Source organism: Sinohyriopsis cumingii, chromosome 15 (genome assembly GCF_028554795.1).
Source record: "Sinohyriopsis cumingii isolate HCF-2022 chromosome 15, ASM2855479v2, whole genome shotgun sequence".
NCBI classification, from domain to species: Eukaryota; Metazoa; Mollusca; class Bivalvia; order Unionida; family Unionidae; genus Sinohyriopsis; species Sinohyriopsis cumingii.
In genome coordinates this window covers 84609427-84630309 of record NC_142975.1, presented here as the reverse complement: position 1 = coordinate 84630309, position 20883 = coordinate 84609427, and the positions used below count along the sequence as shown (strand labels likewise).

The window sequence follows — 20883 nt, the reverse complement described above, 5'->3', positions numbered from 1 at the left end:
CAGAGGTGAGATGGCAGTGATCCGTAACAGAGAGCACTTTAGACCACTCAGCCACTCTTGGCCCCATCTGATTTGTATGTTGATATGGAAATCATTGTGCCAACACAGAAACTGCCAAATCAGAACACACGGGTCAGGTGATTTGGAGCCCCCCTGTTTCAGAAGGTAGGCCACCACCAGAGTTGTTGGACATAATAAGGACCATTTATCATGAGAGTTGATCCTTCCAGAAGTGAAAGGCATTGATGACAGCCTTCATTTCTAAAAGGTTGATGCATAGAGGCTGCTCCACTGGCTCCCATGTGACACTGATGTCAGTGAGGTCCAGCAACAGGAAGGCACCCCAAATGTAAGTACTGGTGTCAGTACATGCCATTATTTCCACTTGGGGCTTCTCCAGTGGGATCCCCATAATCAGCTAACATGGTTTACATCATTGATGCAGGAATGATTGTATCTCAGGCATGATCATGACTCTTTGACTGAGGGGACTTGAAGAGGGGAGCCATTGTGTTAGCAACATCATTTGTGAGGGGCATATAAAAAGACTGAGTGGGATCAAGTCTGCAGCCACATTGCCGCATAATCTATGGAGCAGCAAGAACTGAAATCCAAGTCCTGTTGGAAATGGACTCAATGCGTTTTATGATCCTGATTACACATACGTTAGGAAGTCATACCATATTTGGGTTGGTGATAAACTCCATACCCAGAAGAACAAAATATTGGAATGGACAGAGGTCAGACTTTTCATAGCTCACTAGAAAGCCTAGTTGATCTAGAAGCGAGAGATGGTCATTTCTGCCTTGAAATAGAATATAACTTTCCATAAGTTTCTGGAGGATGTTGTCCAGGTATAATGATGTTGTTGAAGATAAAGTTGACTGGAACAGGGTGACGACACAATCTGTAATGCTGATAAAAACCTAAGGGCTAATGTTAATGCCAAAGGGTAGGACTTTGAACTGAATAACCATGTTACCATAAGCAAAACAGAAATTTCGGGTGACAAATGGTGGGAGAAAATTCCCGGGTTTTTCCCGACTTTCATCAATATTAGCAAAATTCAAGGACTTTTCACGGTCGGGAAAAAAATTATCATTTCTCACGACTTTTTCCTGATTTCACGGTAGCGTGGGAACCCTGTAGGAGTCTTGAAGGCATAGCAACTTGGTTTCTATCAGCCTTTCTTTGGTTGTCTCCTAGCTTGGTTAGATTGTTATCTCTCGGTATTGGGCTAAGATCTGTATTTCACATTTGACTGAAAAGATCTTTTGTCCTTAGTCTGTTTATCAACTCTCTCCAGTGGTGGGTCTGTTTTTTTCTAAATGCCTGTGTGGATTGAACAGAAACATGGAGGGGCAGTTCTGCTTTCCTTTTAACTTCTTTAATTTTCCTCCAAAGAGTAACAGTGACCCATAAAGCCAGGGAAGGATGAGGCTTGCGCAACATGGGCCACAGATATTCGTTATCTCGTGTCAGGCTTAACTTGGCCAAAGTAGTCAATGTCTTTAAATCTAACACTGAAGATATAGTTAATATGTTCCTGACTAGCTTGGAACACATTTTTAATCTACTTTAAAACAGCAGAGCAGACATATGACCTGCCGCTAGATTTCTAGTTGTATTATGGGCCAGGAGACCAGTACTGAAGGCGTTGAGTGTTGCACTAGCAAGCTGAGAATGTTGCTGGTACTTGGCTTCCTGAAAGGAAAGCCTCAGGGTCTGCAATTCTACCTGACAGGCAGTCATTGATCTACTTAATTTAAGCTGACGGGGGAAGGAGCTGAAATGACAGTGTTTCTTCCTCCTGGTCGAAATCTACCAAAACTTTAACTTCAAAGTCTTCAGTAGTGGTAGGAGGTGGAGGGCATTCTGAAATTGCCAATACCCTATCAATGTCGTCAACTGCAACCTTGAAGATAAATTTAGTCTGTTCCATGGTAAGATCTGAGTATGGCTGATTTGTAGGAGCTTGTTACACTCTCTGTGTGTCAAGTCCTTACCTGGTTCCACTTGCAGCTCTGGATAAGTCATACCAGGTGGCATCGATGATTCAGATCCGTCCTTTTTGAAAATATCACTAACTCTCCATTGTGGCTAAGTAGTGAACATAAGGAAGTCTGACACTGCCAAAACAGCCAGCTGGTTTGCTTGTTGTATGGTCATCCTGGATGCTGGCAGTATAGAAGATGGTCCAGCCATCACTGGTACTGGCAGTATAGAAGATGGTCCAGCCATCACTGGTACTGGCAGTATAGTAGATGGTCCAGCCATCACTGGTACTGGCAGTATAGTGGTCCAGCTATCACTGGATGCTGGCAGTATAAAAGATGGTCCAGCTATCACTGGTACTGGCAGTATAGAAGACGGTCCAGCTATCACTGGTACTGGCAGTATAGAAGATGGTCCAGCTACCACTAGTACCGGCAGTATAGAAGATGGTCCAGCCATCACTGGTCCTGGCTGCTCCAAGGGCTTGCCTGGATGGACAAATTTCTCACTGAAATCTTCCTCATAGTGATGGTATGTCATTGACGGTATGGCTAAACTGATGGATCTGTCACTAAATCTTATTTGGCTGGATCATCTGATAATAAACGTCCCCATGCTGGTACGGTTAGATGGCTATACTGGTACCAGCCTGTTCAAGGGCCTGGCTGGAAGGACAGATTTCTCACTGGAATCTCCATCATATTAAGGTTATGTTGCTGACAGGACAGTTAAATGGACAGATCTATCATTAAGATCTCAATCAATCCTAGTCTGCTGGACTGTGTCTCAAAAGGCCCCCCCATGACTGACGGACAGTGACAGCTGGATGGCCAGTGATGGCGAGGCCTTATTATAAAATGGATCCAAAGTATCCATTACAAATCCCATGAAGGGCATGTGGGGGTCTTGTGCCCACTGGACTGCCTAAAATTGGAGGATACTCCCCCAATGAGTTGGAATTGCCAGCAATGAACTTTAGGTTCTCTTTGGATGTATACTGAGTTGGTCAATGTTGTCTTCCTCTACTTATTCCATCTTTCCTTCCCTTATGGACTACTGCAATGAACTTTGGATTTCATGCATTTAGTTGACTTTTCTCCTGAAATGACACACGAGAAAACAAGGCATAAATTAACAATTCAGCATGTTACTAACTAGCTAATACTGAAGCCTAGTCTTTTTCTGACCACATATTACACACGCTTCATGTCACAGACGATATACACTTATATATAAAAAACAAGTCATGGTTGACTTCCTTGCTCTGAACTTTTTTATTTCATGCATTTAGACAACAGTTCTGCTGAAACAAAACAAGAGGAGAAAACATAAATTAGTAATTCAGGATGTTACTACTTGCTAATCCACCCCTGTTACTAATGGAGTAATAAAAAATAGTGTTGCACTTAATGCCTTCTAGAATATGCTTTGAACTAATGCATTTTATGCATTATCTTGACATTTCTACCGAGATGACACAAGAACGGAAAACAAAGCATAAATTAGCTATGCAGCATATTATTAACTTGTTAAATCCAACTCTGTTACTAAAAGTGCAAGCAAAAATAGTCTGTGTCATGCTAACTCCTAAAGATAACCCTGAGGTCAACAATAAAGTGGTGTAAATAAACAAAGTCCATAAAGTTGAAAAAGTCACTAAAATTTGGCAGAAATCGTAAAAATTATGTATACAACATGCAGAAGAATGCATGTCCCATAAACCATGGTCCAATATGAAGACTATAATGGCTCGGATTGTCCGAGGTAAAATAAATGATGTTTTATTAGTACAGCAGTGAAGCTAAAAACTAGTGACACCTGGCGGTGGCAAGGGAAGTTAATGGGCAAGAGTTGCCTTTTGTCTATATCAGATGGAAAAAGTTTAAATTTTTAGTAGGGTTGGATTTGAGAGGTAACAGGCAAATATTCTGAATGTAATGTGACTGCGGAACATATCTGAAGGAGAAATTATTGTGAATGAACCATTTATTCATTCCTGATTCACTGGTGGAACAACACCCCCTTAATTATAATATATCATTGTTCTTATGTCTTCTCATGTAAAGAGTAATCAGGGGTGATAACAATGAAAAGTTCTCTCTTCTTCTGAAGTTTTATCATTAGAATGAAATAAACTTGCTCATTCATGCATTTGAAACTATCTTTTTCTTCTGACACATTAAGATTTCTATGATGTTAGTTAATTTTCTGTCACTGTATTCTTACTTTCTTTCAATCCTTTTACATACCATCTGTACCTCTGAGGAAACAAAACTGAAAAGAAAAGCTGGGAGTGTTGTCTTATCTTACAGGAGTTATCTCCCTTGTGGTCACAGTACATGAATGGAGTGAGAACAACTCCAAGAATTTCTAATTGATAATAAGAACATTGACCCTTAAATTGTGATTACGTTTTGAGAGGCTAATCTCTTTTATATTAAATTTTAAAAATCTTCATGTGCATACAATTTTCATATATTATGCAGACAACTGTAATCATGAACAACTCATTCAAGGGCATAAATATAGTTACATCATGCAAAATACCTCTGAATTTTCTGATTTAATAATTTAAAGATTCTAAAATAATACAATTTAAAAGAAATAAATTGTATGCTCATCACCTTTGTGAGACTTCTTCCTCGCTATGATAACTTCCTGGTGGAGAAGTTGGAGATGGTAAAGAATCATGATCCGTTCTTTCTCTAAACAGCCTTCCGTGAGGGTCCCTTATATTGTTAGTACTCCCCACTGGAGAATTTTCCAACCACTCTTCCACGTGTCTCATACTTTTGGAGTTCACTTGATTTTCATTTGGAGACATTTTAGTTTTATTGTTCACAAAACTATCCTGAGAAAACTGGCGAACATTTCCTCTTGATAAATTAGCAGAATTGTTCATTATTTGCCCGTCTGACTGAGGAGAAGGAATGGAACTGTTACTGTGAGTATTGTCACTATCATCGACTGAGCTTGCTGGCCCATTTTGTAAGGACATGATAAAACTGTCTCTTCTAAATCCACGAGGATTTCGAGATTCTGCTCGGTGTGGATGTTGGGAAGGCCTGTCGTCAAGATCCTGCGGTGAAAAATTGAAACAATGACATCATGTGAGTTCATTTATTTTCATCACTATTAATTTTTATTGTGAAAATTTAGGCTGGTTGACTTATAGATTGGTAAGGTGCTTACTGCTTTCACTGCAAGATCATTGTTTGATGGATGCTTCAATTTATGGTTATTGGGTAACCATGCAGCCCAATAAATTGGATTATTTAATTATTTCTATAAAATGTGGCTAAAAGGCTTCAAAAAACAAGTGGGATTAATATTAAGTGATTATTTCCACAGCAAAGTTTACAGTCAAAATACTGTAGTATCATTCATTTTTTTTGGTCGCAATTATTGGGAGGGGGGTTTCTTTTGTAAAAAAGATGTTTTCATGAGTACTTAGATTCTTGGCTGTGCCAGTCAATGTTTGCAAAACTGTAGAGATCTAATTTCATGGATAAACCTCAATAAATACCTCAAATAAATAAAGAAGAACAAAACTATGCCGAAAACAAATGGCTGCTTCAGTCATTATAACCTGTATAAGTACGAATCAAACACCTGTCAAGGAAAATCACTTACACTCAACATTAATGGGAGAAGATGCAGCCAACAACTCTAAGCTAATTGGTTAATAAAGTACATGTGCATGATCTCTTCCTGAAAACAGTTCATAAAGTTGGACCATCAATTACTTTCTGATGACCATGGCATTAACACAGTGGTGGAAGAGTTGTAAAATTCAACTTAGAATCAGTTTGGATAATGTCATTATTCCACATGTGAATCAAACACCTGACCAGCTGCACCTTGCTCAATGCAATTAGCGAGCAGTGTCAACATTGATGTGTTCAGAGCCTATCAAAGGGAAAAGACAATTACTAAATCTGTGTGTGTGTTTTAGATTTTTAAAGTAGCTTTAACAATTTTTCAGTCATATTGCTATGATGTCTGCAGTGTGGCAGTTTATAGTGATGTCTAGCACTGGTGCATCATGCTACAGATATGTAGCATGATGTCCCACCCAGTCACATTATCCTGACACCAGGCCGACCAGTTCTAACACTAACCTCTTAATGCTGAGTGCCAAGCGAGGTAGCTGCCAGTAACATTTTCGTAAGTATTAGGTATGACACGGACAGGGTTCTTACCCGTGACCTTCCGCATCTGGGGCAGATGATCTGATTACTAAATTTAAAACAAAGGCATCACTCCACTGTTTGAGCTAGCCTCATAAACAAACTATCTTCAGCTACTAGACTTGACTTACTCGTCAATCAAGACATTTCATGCTGAATGGGTAATTTCTGCTAATGGCAAAATGTGTAAAAGGATGGACGTAATTATCTGAGGATTTGAGAATGCAGGTCTTGTTTAATTTAATAATTGTAGGATTATTTATCTGACACACATTTGTATGTACCAGCTGACTGGGTTGACATGATATGAATTAAGAAGTTTATTTTCTTCAGAAAATCAGTGAAGTATGAGCTTCCATACTCTGCGTTAATTAGTTTATATAGTTTCACGTTAGTATTTTACATTAATGTTACTGCAATTTAATGTGCACAAGGAATTAAAATTTTCAACAACAGTTTCACTTCAATGAAGAATCAATCCGAATAAGTATTAAATCTAATTTCATTTATAGTATCATTTCTTTTTCTTTCTTTCATTTTCAGTAGTAACCGTGTTTGAATACCTTACGCGTTTACTCATCTTTTCCTATACTTACTTATCTCACAATGTATCAATTTAAGGCAGTAACTGGAAAATACAGCAACTGGATATATATATATATATATATATATATATATATATATATATATATATATATATATATATATATATATGTATATATGAATGCAATGAAACAATACATAATCCTTTTTAATTATTTCTTTAAATGGTTATAAGAAAACAAACATGTAAATGCTAATATTATTTTATCAGACAGAAATAAGGTTGATTTATTAAATAGCTTTGTTGATCTCAAGAATGAAACATGGTAAAAACATGAGGTGTTTTTTTTAGCATGTGTGGCTAATTTATTGTTGGGTCAATATTCGCATTTCAGGTCAACAATAAAATCGATGAAAATTAGTACCTCATGAAAATTACTGGCTCTAGTACTACTTTTTAATAAGTACTGATGGCTGGCTGGCTCAAAATGTAAGGCAGGGAGAAAGCATAGATACTAGTCAACTTTGCCCAGCATTAGAAATGTTAAGCATTATACAAGACTTACATAATCTATGGTGGCTGCGACATTATGATAAGGAAACTGCAGTGATGGGGCTACTTATTTACTTGCCTAGAAGGAATAACCAACAGCAAAACAGCAAACAGCTAACACCCAGATCTACTAATACCAGCAGATCAATGCTTATTACAACTTACTGTGGCACTGTATTGCTTTACATATGGGTTTGTGTATTAGGGGCCATATAAACCCCTTTTTAACAAGCCAAATGCTCCACCTGAAAGTCCTCATTCAGGGAATAACTGACTGGTCCCATGCTTGGCTAAAGGAGTGCTGGACATGGGGCCAGCGACCATACCCCATAAAAACTACACAGCTATGGAAACTTCTACAAGTGAAAATGCTACTTCTGGTGAGTGAGGTAAGGCGTGTGGACTGATATAATAATAATAATTTTATACTTGATGTATAACCCAATGAAATATCAGCCATACTGCTTTTATACTTGATGTATAACCCAATGTAGGAAGTCAGTCATACTACTTTTATACTTGATGTATAACCCAATGTAGGAAGTCAGTCATACTACTTTTATACTTTAAGTATAAGCCCATGTAACAAATGTCAGCCATACAACTTTTATACCTGATGTATAACTCAATGTAGGAAGTGTCAGTCATACTACTTTTATACTTTATAACCCCATGTAGGAAGTGTCAGCCATACTACTTTTATACTTGATGCATAACCCAATGTAGGAAGCCATACACAAAGAGAAATTAAACTTGAACAAAACCAGGTACCAGATGAAGACAGAAAAATCAAACGACAGTACATATATCAATTCCTTTAAAAACAAGGCATACTGTCTATTCTAAAAACATTTCATCTGCAGAATTAAACTGCAGTACTACACAAAAATATGAACACAGGAATAAATCATCACAAAACTTTAACATGTCATAAATAAATGGAAAATTATTACAACTGTTTTGTTCAGTCCTGAATACAAGATGATCTGAAATCACCTGTTGCCTGTGTGATGATTGCTGCTGCTGCTGCTGCTGTTTTTGTTGCTGCAGCTGTTTGCGTTTCTCTTTGACCTTCTTGACCCTAAGTTTTTCCTGCTCATGTATAATCTGTGCCAGTCTTTCATCCTGTTCCTCTATTTCCTTCAGTTTCTGACGATCAACCTCTGCCTTGGTTCTCTGTAATTAATTAATTAATTCATTAACCTTTTCTATTCATTTTAACCTCCTCATTTTCTTGCTGATTAAACTTAAAACAATGTTTATTTGTATCTCTTTATTTCTAATTTCACCCTTAGCAGACTCATGGATAAAGAATAGTTCTGATGCACATTACTACATGACACAAAATGTGACATACATAAATACACACACATACACACACATGTATGCATGCATGCACACATACCATACACATACATTCAGCCAGAGACATACATACATACACACATATGTACGTATGTACGTACATACATACACACATGAATACATAAATGCATACATACATGCGTACATATATACATGCATGCATGCATGCATGCATACATACATGCATACAAACATGTATACATTCATACATACATACACATGTACATGCATACACATATACATACATATACATACATACATACATACATATGTATATACATACAGCCAGAGACATACATACATACATACATACACACACACATACATACATACACATGTGTTGATGTTATAGGGTTTAACACCATTTTTCAGTACAATATAGGCTATACATTGCGGCCAGTATAAATGGTGAAGAAACAGGAAAAACCCCAGAAAGAACCACTGACCAACGAGAAGCTACTGGCAAGCTTTCTCATGTACCCACATACACATGTACATACATACATACATACATATATACATACATACATATATACATAGATACATAGATACATACATACACAGATACATACATACACAGATACATACATACACAGACATACATGCATGCATACATACACACATGTACATACACACACACACACATATATATATATATATATATATATATATATATATATATATATATATATATATATATATATATATATATATATACTATGTATTCACTCAAATATTCATTCACTTGCAATATAAACTGAGCTTCTTTATTCTTCTCATCTTTGGTTTCTAATCCTCAAATATATATTAATCCCCATAATATTATAACTATCTACCTTTGCTACAATAACCTACAATGAATATTTGAAATGAAATATAGAAAACAAATGTTTATAAAATTGCAGCAATTCAGTTCAGTTTACAGTTTCTTTTGACAAAAATAAAATAAGTTGATGTATAAAACTGGCAAAGACTTTCTTCCTTGTAAAATAATCCTGGTTCTTAGTTTTATTTCTTATCTTTAATCACAGCGTTTGACATTTTCTTCTAACAGTGATGACAGTTTCATTGAATCACTGGTCTTTTCATGGTAATCAGTATCAGCCAAAGCTCTGATGTGCTCAACATTGCTTTGTCCATGTAGTTTTACAATTTATTTACTTTTCTTCTAAAAATAAACTAGATAATTCATTTTACTTTTCATCTTAAATCACAGTATTTGAGACATCTTCATTGCAATATAGTGACAAATGTTTCATTGACTCGGCATGGTGTTTTAAAAAGTAATCAGCTTTGATGTGCCAAACACAAGTACAATGCACGGTCTTCCTAGATTCTAGCTTGCACACTGAAAATGTATTTCAGATGTGTCATAATAGTCCCAATATGAAAAACTGGACTTTCACACAGCATCTTCAATCTTGAATCGGACTGCCTATAATCATTTGCTAATTGGCTATGAAATTCTATACTGTGAAAGACAATCTAACCATCATTGCTTATGCAGAAACACATGGTTACACATCTGTTGGGAAGGAGTTCAATGCAGGGGAATCTTCTCTCAGAGAGTGGTGAAGAAAGAAGAATGGGGACATATAGCAACTTTTCAAGAGTGACAAAGACAAGTCATGACTGGGCAGAAAGACCAGAGAAACATTCAAGCACTAGTTTATTGCAAACAATTAAAACATCGTGTGACAAATGGTGACCAGTTCACTATCCGAAAAAGGCTGAATTTGTCCCACTACTAAAATGGAGAGAAATTAACAAGATTTTAAAATCTATTATATGACATGCATGTTATTTTTGCAGAACTGTTTTTTTTTCTTCTTCCCCTCATTCTGGGTTTAAAATTAGGGTGCATGCTATACAACACTGCGCATTATGCACAACAAAATATGGTACACAGTGCTTGGGCATACTGCATTTTGTGGAAAACTAGATAGCTTGTAAAATCAAGAGAAAATAATGCATATTTTATAAATTTTCCATAGAAACTATGGTGAAATCATAGCAGTAAACAACTCTGATGAGATAAAATTGTACCTACCTTATGTTCTTGCTCCTGCAGTAACCGAGCCAGCTCCTGAAATTGAGTGATATATTTGTAGCAGAAAAGTCAAAGATAAAAATCCCACAAGAGCCATGCTTGTCAGACATAGGTAGCCCCATTGCAGCCACAGGTCCCAAAAGTAAAGAACAAGAAGGCCAGGACTTGCAGGTTGTGCCCATGATAAAAGCATTGCTAAAATGGTTTAATCAACTCCTTAACAAACTAATGACAAAGACAATTCTGGTGCCATACAAGATAGTTTTGTTTCTTATGTTCCACTAATATGGGCTCCAAAAAACCAGCATACAGTATAACAAAATCTTGCAAAATTCTTTACATACTTACTTACAAGACAAAACCAACTGCAAAATGCACAGACCCAGATCCTTCACCACATAATGTGCTGGCAGAACTGGGTCTGTGTAGTTGGACATGACTTATAAGTGAGTACATACAGTACAGGCATCAAATGTCTCTTGCACATACCAAGCTGTTTCTGCAATATTGTGATGACAAGTTTTTCTCTAATAATGCCCATGTTATAAAAGAGTAAATATTAAACAGTAAGAAAATTGATTCAGTCCCACGAAAGAGTAATTGGATCAACACAAACAAAGAGAACATGTCTAAAAGAGAATCACTGTGTATATCAAACTGTTTTTGTGTAATGGATATTTGAAGCTGTTTATGTGTGATGTGTATATGAGGCTGTTTTTGTGTGAGGTGTATATCAGACTGTTTATGTGTAATGTGTACATCAAGCTTTTATGGGTAATGTGCATATCAAGCCTTTTACGTGTAATGTGTATATCTGGCTATTTATGTGTGATGTGTACATCAAGCTGTTTATGTAATGTGTACATAAAGCTGTTAATGTCTAAAATGTATGGGAACCAGAGAGGAGCAAGTAGCAGCAAAATCTGTGTGTGGCAATGGGTATCAGGAGGAAATGGCAGTAATATAATCTATACATATTATCTGGGTTGGGGTGGGTTTGGGTGGGAAGGGGTAGCAAATGGAAGTAAAATAATCTGTACATATCTGTCAGGGTTGGGGTGGGATGGGGGAGCAAATGGAAGTAAAATAATCTGTACATATCTGTCTGGGTTGGGGTGGGTTTGGGTGGGAAGGGGTAGCAAATGTCAGTAATATAATCTGTACATATCTGTCAGGGTTGGGGTGGGATGGGGGAGCAAATGGAAGTAAAATAATCTGTACATATCTGTCTGGGTTGGGGTGGGTTTGGGTGGGAAGGGGTAGCAAATGGCAGTAATATAATCTGTACATATCTGTCCAAGTTAGGGTGGGGTGCTGTAGGGTGGGGGAGCAAGTGGCAGTAAAATAATCTAAATTAATAAGCATATTTTATACTTCAATTCTATGCTCAAAACTCAACCTTGGTCATTAATGTCCAAGTTTTAATACCCACCTCATCCTGATATTCCTGTATTGTTTTCCGATGTGAAGGTTCAATATTCTCTGGTAAAACGTAGAAATCAGAAAAATCTCCATCGTCCTCAATTCTTCCTGAAGGAGTGACCCTATAAAATATGGCAATTATTTTTGTTGCAGATTTTTAAAAACAACATACTGAAAAATTAGAGTTTATCCACACAGTTTAACGAAAGTCAACATTCAAGCAGAAAACACAGATATCTGTTTGTAAGGGACACCTCAAACAGGACAACCTTACATATTCAACCTTCAGATAAAAGCCCATATGTTCCCAACATTGTCCCATACAGATTTTTGAATGATGTGAAAAGTCACCATCTACATGTTAACTTTAATAGGTATGCTATAAACCTAGGTGTACTTTTATCTCTGGCAACTAACTTTCCTGATTTCTTAATGTCAAACTATAGATATACAGACAAACAGAAGAAACTTCCAAATTACCCCTTCTTTCCATCATATACACTTATACCAGATGTTTACCTAGTTTAAGCTTGAGCGTAACACCAAACAAGGATGCTCACATTGCAGAGGGGGGCTTAAGAGTAAAAACAACAAGCAAATATGGCTAGCCATTCGGGAGGAGTAGCAATAACAAGATTTTCAATAAGGCTACTAGGATGGCCATACTTGATGTCAGAGAAGCACCTTCTTCAGTCAGAACCTGCTAGACAGCACAAGATTTTTTTTATATATAACTGAAAACCACATGTTGATATGACCATTCATTCAGGTGATGTAGCTATTGGAGATGGACAACAAGACATCCCATAAGCTGTTCTGGACTCTCAACTAGAACAGCTAAAGGTCTGGAAGCTATGAGTTGGTAGGGAACTGGACTTCTAATACAAGGGTCACTGGTTCAATATCTTCCCAGACCATCCCAAGTCAGCTCCCAGTGTGTCATATGGAAAGACACTTAGCTCCCATATCCTTGTCAGGGATAGCCATTCATGTATTTAAAGTACTGTTAAAACCAACAAAAACATAACTACATTACCCACAATGCCATGGCTTGAGGAGCTTTTGGATCCCACGGCAGTTTTTTCATGCATTTCCAGTAACACCTTAGGTCACAGACTTGGTCTTTCATCATAGCCTCTCTCAACAGATTGAAAGAGGACAGGAAGCAAATAATCCATTTCCAACTTTCTTTCAGATGATAACCTGTTCTTGTCGCCAAATCCTGGCTAAATCATAAGGACAACTGAGCCATCCATCTAAACTGGTGATAGTATGGGCATATTGAAAGCGCATGAAACTAGATAGCCCTACTCACACATATGCACTTGGATAATCATGTACAATAATTATGTTCCTTTCTTGGAATAAAAACATTGCAGTGGTGGATAAGACAACCCTACAATTTAATGGGATTGACTGCCATATTTTACACCAGGAGCCACTTAGAGTAAGATGATTATTTTGTCTTTCCATGATGGCTCAAGTCAAGAGATAGCCAAGTTTATTTCTAAACACTGACGTCATTTGGGAATGTATTTGTAGGAGAAACGTGTACCATGGTGCAACTCCAACTATCAAACACTAACTTTTAAGATAAAAAGCAGAAACAATAGCAATCATAAAGACAAGTATTAGAATCTTGTCATATACATGTACAGAAAAAAAGTTTTAACCCTGAATTAACCTGTGCTAATAAAAAACCCAAACCAACATTTTCAAACAACCTAAACTCCTTAAGTGGATTTGGTTCAAAATCCATCACTTAAAAAACTTACTTAGAAAAGGCTTCATTTAAATATTGACAGAAACCCTTCAAAATTATATACTGCCATATAAAAAAGGATTAAATTTTCTTTAAAATCCACTTGTGTCTGCTTGTAATCTGATATAACCAGTCAACAAACCAGTAGTGATACTCACTGGGCTTGTATCATTACTTAAAAACCTAATATAGAATGCAAGGGACAACACTTCTCCCATTTCTCCTGTGACTATTTAAGAATTGCCCATATATTTCAAGCTGTACATCATACTGCATAATAATTTTGTGCCAAAGTTCAGCTCCGAGATTCAACATTTTAGACCTACATCAAATCCGACTTGCTACTCTATTTGTAAGGAATTGCAATCCATTTTTCTATGCTACTGCCAGACTTGGCCACGATCGCACTAACCTAATATGTAAGTGAATAATGATAATAGTCCACAAGAATGAGGTTATCAGCTGGCACAGTATGTGAATTTAGTTGACCAATAAGTTGGTAGATTTCTATCTGTTTAGCAATGTTTGATAGTACAATTCATCACAAAGGTGAGTTGTGGCCAAGGTTACAGCTGACAATAATGTTTAACACCATGTTCCCTTTGCTAACTACCAAATAAGCTTTATCACAATACAATTTTGATAACTCTAGATATGAAAAGGGAAACTGGTGAAGAGAAGATGTACTATTTATCTCTTAAATTTGCCAAGGTTACTTGTCACAGACATGTTGGCATGTTGTGATGATACACTGGTCTTCCTACTTTCTACACAAGAAAAGATACCAATATAGACAATATAGAGCTTTCTGTCAACTAACCAGTCTACAAGATGGATCTAATAGAGCATTTGGATTGACTATACAAATATGTTTAAGGCAAGCATCCAAATGATCCATGCTGCAACCTCTGAATATTCTGGTATGAACTCAATAAATTTAACATACAAACAGTTCTATGTTATCAAGTGGTTTCAGAAAATTTCCTGTTTTTCCCTGACTTTCATCAGTATTTGCAAATTACGACTTTTCCCAACAGATGGGAAAAAAATTAAATTTCTATCAACTTTTTCCTGATTTTCTGTTAGCATGGAAAAGCTGTACACAGAAATATTTGAGCCACTTGTCCATGAAAACATATTATGTAAAAAGCGTGGATTCAACTGCCCATGTGAAAAAACTATAAAGATTAAACACAAAACTTTCACCTACAAGTCCATACATGCAAACAACACTGAAAACTTTGACCCACACACCCATATACATGTATCACATAGAAAGCTCTGACTCACATATTTTCATGTAAACATGCTAAATGGGAAGCTTTTACCCACATGTCCACGTACACATACTACATAAAATGCTTTTGACCAACATGCATATGTACACATACCACATAGAAAACTTTGACTCACACACCCATGCATATATACTACATAGAAAAATTTGACTCACATGCCCATGTTTACATACTATATAGAAAGGCTTCGCCCCACATGCCCATGTCCACATAATACACAGAAAGCTTTGACCCACATACACGTGTACATATACCACATAGAGAGCTTTGACCCACATACACGTGTACATATACCACACAGACAGCTTTGACCCACATACACATGTACATATACCACATAGAGAGCTTTGACCCACATACACATGTACATATACCACATAGACAGCTTTGACCCACATACACATGTACATATACCACATAGAGAGCTTTGACCCACATACACGTGTACATATACCACATAGAGAGCTTTGACCCACATACACATGTACATATACCACATACAGAGCTTTGACCCACATACACATGTACATATACCACATACAGAGCTTTGACCCACATACACATGTACATATACCACATAGAAAGCTTTAGCCCATATATCCATGTACACATAATAGAAAAAAAGCAACTGCACAGTGCCAAACTAACTGGACTGCTTCTGTATTTCTGTGGCAATTAGTAAGGTTTTAGTATAATTAAAGACTATATTTATGTTAATTAGTTAGTAGGGATTGGGTGCTCTACCTGTACATGTACCTAGTTGCTGTTGGTCCGTTCTGCCGTTGGAGGCTGATATTACTAACTCCAATCTCCAACTCCTCTGTGGAACCTGAAAATAAAAGTGTTTTCTGAAGACATGTGCTTCTAACTTTCCTTCTTTGCAATTAACTCCCTTACAATTACTTCCCTTGCAATTACTATCTGCCATCATTAAGAAGATTAAAGCCATAACAACATAATGAATTTATTCTGTGTCCAAAATGTAATCAGGTTGACGGTCCAAAACATAATGTAATTAATCACTAAATAAGAATAAAATTGTTCTGGCTGTCAAAAATATAATGTAATTATTCTGGCTGTCAAAAATATAATTATTCTGGATGTCAGAATTATGTAAATATTTTGGCTGTCAAAAATATAATGTAATTATTCTGAGTTTCAAAAATGTAATTATTCTGCATGTCAGAATTATGTAAATATTCTGTCTGTCAAAAACATAATGTAATTTCTGTCAAAAAATGTGTAATTATTCTGACTGTAAACAAAATTTCAAGATACATTTTACACTCATTCTGTGAAATATCTTTTTGCAGGATCGCCTCAAGATTCAATACTGATATAAATCATGACCATAACTAGCTTAATAAATGGGTTAATAAAAAGGATAATTGGTTAATACAAAATTTAAGAATTGTTTTCAAATCTGCATTTTCGTACTCACATTAAGTATCACAGAAACAGAACCAGTCAATAAATCGTTCAATTTTAAAACTTTTAATACCACCTTATGACCTCTTCAAGGCATCAACTGCGACATGTTACTGACAGCCATTAGTTTCGTAACTTAGAGCCCACTTACTGATTCTATTCATTATGATGGTTATGGTGTCATTAAAAGAAGGCAGTACATGTTTAATGAGATGTAGGTATACTTAATAAAGCCTTGTGAAAAGTAAACTGCATTAGGATCATTCTATTATAATACATGCTAGAAATCTCTATTCTTATTCTTCTGTGATATAGTTTGCCTATGTCAGAAAGCCATGTGGGATACACCCATCTCAAGTGTGCTCTAGTGGCCTAGTGGTTAGTGCATCTGCCTTGGATGCAGGAGGTCATGGGTTCAAACCCCTGCTGAGTCATACCAAAGACTTACAAAGATGGTACCAACAGCTGCCTGTACTAATAATGTAATAATAATGTAATAATGTGACCAGGGTGACATCATGCTACATTTCTCTGACATGATGCCCCAGTGCTACATATCACTGCAGACATTGTAGTGATGCAACTGAAAAAGTGTTAAAGTTATGTTAAAAACCCAAATCACACACACACACATGCACTCAGCGACACTAAAAAAAAACAAACTATGATGATGGCCTCATGAATATCTTCAGCATTTCTTGTGTTTCGAATATTGAAAAGACATTTTCCCCAGAGTATAAATAGAAATACTTTTTTAAACCATATTTGTTATGATCTATCGAAAGAGTAAATGTTTGGAAATAATAAATCTTTCTGCAGCTATACCCAAAGCGATGATCCACTATCTCACATTCCATTAAGCCTTTTGATTAGAATTAAGAAAAAATAATCCTTCTAATGCGCTGGTCTGGGATTTAAAAATGCCATGCTTGGGACCAGAATGTGGGGTTATGTTTCACTGGAATGTATTCTATGGCTCCAGCTCCTGGGATCCTTAGGAGAAGGTTAACATACAAGGAATCCGATGCTGTCTGTCCAATTTTATCAAATTCTGCTGAGATTGTTTGAGAAGAAACTGTTTACAGTTTTGTTTGTTTATTTTAAATTTAAGTAGTGTATGCGACACCTACAGTTAAAGGCAGGTCATGCCATACTCTCACTTGACAAACCTGTACCTATATATGAAAGGTAGGTCATACCATACACCCACTTGACAAATCTTTACCTACATGTAAAGGCAGGTCATACCACACAATAACCTGACAAACCAATACCAACATATCAAAGTCAGATCATACTATACTCTTACCTGACCTACCTGTACCTACACATAAAAGGTGGGTCATACCACACACTCACCTGACCTACCTGTACCTACACATAAAGGTAGGTCATACCATCTACTCACCTGACCTACCTGTAAAAGGCTTATCATACCATACACTCACCTGACAAACCTGTACCTCCACTCCCAGTCCTCTCATGATTAATGACAATGCCGGCTTCTTCTGAATTTTGCTGTAAAGCTTTCTCTAGTTTTTCTCTCTCTCTTTTAAGTTTCCTTTCCTTCTTTTTCTCAAGATATTTCTCATATTTTTTCTTCTCCTTTTCTTGAATATCTTTGGCAATCTCCTGAAAGTGAAATAGAAAGATGAACCTCAACTACTGCCTTTTTAAAATGTTTTAGATCATTTAAGACAAATTTCATTCACATCAAAGATGCAACACCCGACTATATGGAATTAAGTGATGACAACTTTTAATCTGAATTAAATTTATGCAAAAAGGATATAAACAAAAAGAATATAGTTGATTTTTTTTTTGTTGGAAGGGGAATATATATATGGCGCTTATGAAAGGAAAAGAGTGAATTTCCTGAACTATGGAAGCGCTGGTAAAACTGAGGACCAAACATTTTTCTAAGTGATTAGCCCATGATGTACAGTCGGGAATACACTGAATTTGTAACTTTTTTTATAATGTACCTCATAATGTTTCTTAAATTACAAAGAAAACAAAATCCAACTTTTGATTTTTACTCAAAGTACAGAAGAATATTATTTTGTTTATTAAATGTACACCTTTGTAGCACTACAACGGTGTTTTGTTTATTAACTGTATGCCTTTGTAGCACTACAACAGTGTTTTGTTTATTAACTGTATGCCTTTGTAGCACTACAACAGTGTTTTGTTTATTAACTGTATGCCTCTGTAGCACTACAACGGTGTTTTGTTTATTAACTGTATGCCTGTGTAGCACTACAACGGTGTTTTGTTTATTAACTGTATGCCTTTGTAGCACTACAACAGTGTTTTGTTTATTAACTGTATGCCTTTGTAGCACTACAACGGTGTTTTGTTTATTAACTGTATGCCTTTGTAGCACTACAACGGTGTTTTGTTTATTAACTGTATGCCTTTGTAGCACTACAACGGTGTTTTGTTTATTAACTGTATGCCTTTGTAGCACTACAACAGTGTTTTGTTTATTAACTGTATGCCTTTGTAGCACTACAACGGTGTTTTGTTTATTAACTGTATGCCTTTGTAGCACTACAACGGTGTTTTGTTTATTAACTGTATGCCTTTGTAGCACTACAACGGTGTTTTGTTTATTAACTGTATGCCTTTGTAGCACTACAACGGTGTTTTGTTTATTAACTGTATGCCTTTGTAGCACTACAATGGTGTTTTGTTTATTAACTGTATGCCTTTGTAGCACTACAACAGTGTTTTGTTTATTAACTGTATGCCTTTGTAGCACTACAACGGTGTTTTGTTTATTAACTGTATGCCTCTGTAGCACTACAACGGTGTTTTGTTTATTAACTGTATGCCTCTGTAGCACTACAACAGTGTTTTGTTTATTAACTGTATGCCTTTGTAGCACTACAACAGTGTTTTGTTTATTAACTGTATGCCTTTGTAGCACTACAACAGTGTTTTGTTTATTAACTGTATGCCTTTGTAGCACTACAACAGTGTTTTGTTTATTAACTGTATGCCTTTGTAGCACTACAACGGTGTTTTGTTTATTAACTGTATGCCTTTGTAGCACTACAACGGTGTTTTGTTTATTAACTGTATGCCTTTGTAGCACTACAACGGTGTTTTGTTTATTAACTGTATGCCTTTGCAGTGGGGATGAAATGATTCATGCATTCATGCAGTGCAAAACAAGGGTGTGACGGCCATGAGAAGTCTTGAACTTTATCAAATGGGTCATCCTGAAATGAATTAAAATCACTGACAATAAACAGGTAGTTCATTTGACAGTATTTATGTTATCATGTCATGAATGAGAATGCCATATAAATAGATAAGTCTACGTCTGTTTGTAATCAACATATTAGAAATACAACCAGTATGATGTCAACATACATAGAAAGGCACCATCTACCACTGACGGACCCTCTAAATATGAGAAGTCCACCAAGCTGTGATGCGTACTGATAACGTATTGTATTGTAGGCAGTATATCATGAATCGTATCGATACATGGCACAGGTGTATCATTTCACCCTTACTTCATAAATACTAAATGAGTATTGTTTTGTTTGTTAATTGTATGCCTTTGTTGTACCACATGTATAGTAGGTACAGGGGTATATTAGGTACAAGATCACATCAGGTACTGGAGTAAATTGGGTACAAGAGTAAATTGGGTACAAGAGTACATTAGGTACAAGAGCATATTAGGTCCCCAAAAATGTGTACTTATTATTATTGCACTGGTTTCAATATAAGGGTAGGTATTTTTTTTTTCTTTTAACATTATATATATATGGCTCAATTTGATGTACAAATCAGTTTGGGGAATGTTTTTCAATACGAAAAAGAGGGAATATCAATGTAAAATGAAAGAAATGGAATTGGCAAGTGAAAAACACATTCATACTTCAAATTCAAATTTGAGTTTTGATCTTGCAAAGAACATTAGGTCAGTGCCCCCTTTCAGAGAAAGAGAAGTAGACAAATATTTTGTTCATTTTGAAAAAGTTGCTGAAAATTTGAAGTGGCCAAAGGAGCATTGGACTCAGTTATTAAAATGTGTACCCACTGGTAAGGCTATTGATCTTTATAATTCACTGTCAGTTCACCAAAGTGGTGACTATGATGTGGTGAAAGAATGCATCCTAAGGGGTTATGAGTTAGTCCCTGACGCTTATTGGCAAAAATTCAGAAACTATAGAAACTGGGTGCTCATCCAAAGGATATTTGAATTTTGGCGAAAATATTTCAGAAAAGTTTGCATTTTTTAAAATCTGAATTCCCCA

General features: G+C 36.3%; 1 protein-coding gene across 5 annotated transcripts in view; it reads right to left on the bottom strand.

Moving 5' to 3' along the window:
* Positions 1-20883, bottom strand: part of LOC149782234 (uncharacterized) — a 96843-nt gene that overhangs the window by 21687 nt on the left and 54273 nt on the right. For 4 of the 5 annotated variants that reach the window (XM_089933612.1, XM_089933614.1, XM_089933610.1 and 1 more), the window contains exons 5-10: positions 18055-18238; positions 15923-16007; positions 12129-12240; positions 10697-10732; positions 8278-8457; positions 4620-5074 (exon numbers count right to left, since the gene is read on the bottom strand). In XM_089933612.1, the coding sequence (XP_089789738.1) occupies positions 4620-5074; positions 8278-8457; positions 10697-10732; positions 12129-12240; positions 15923-16007; positions 18055-18238 (1052 nt within the window). The remainder of the gene's footprint in view (positions 1-4619; positions 5075-8277; positions 8458-10696; positions 10733-12128; positions 12241-15922; positions 16008-18054; positions 18239-20883) is intronic. The other variant, XM_089933611.1, reaches the window with a different exon arrangement.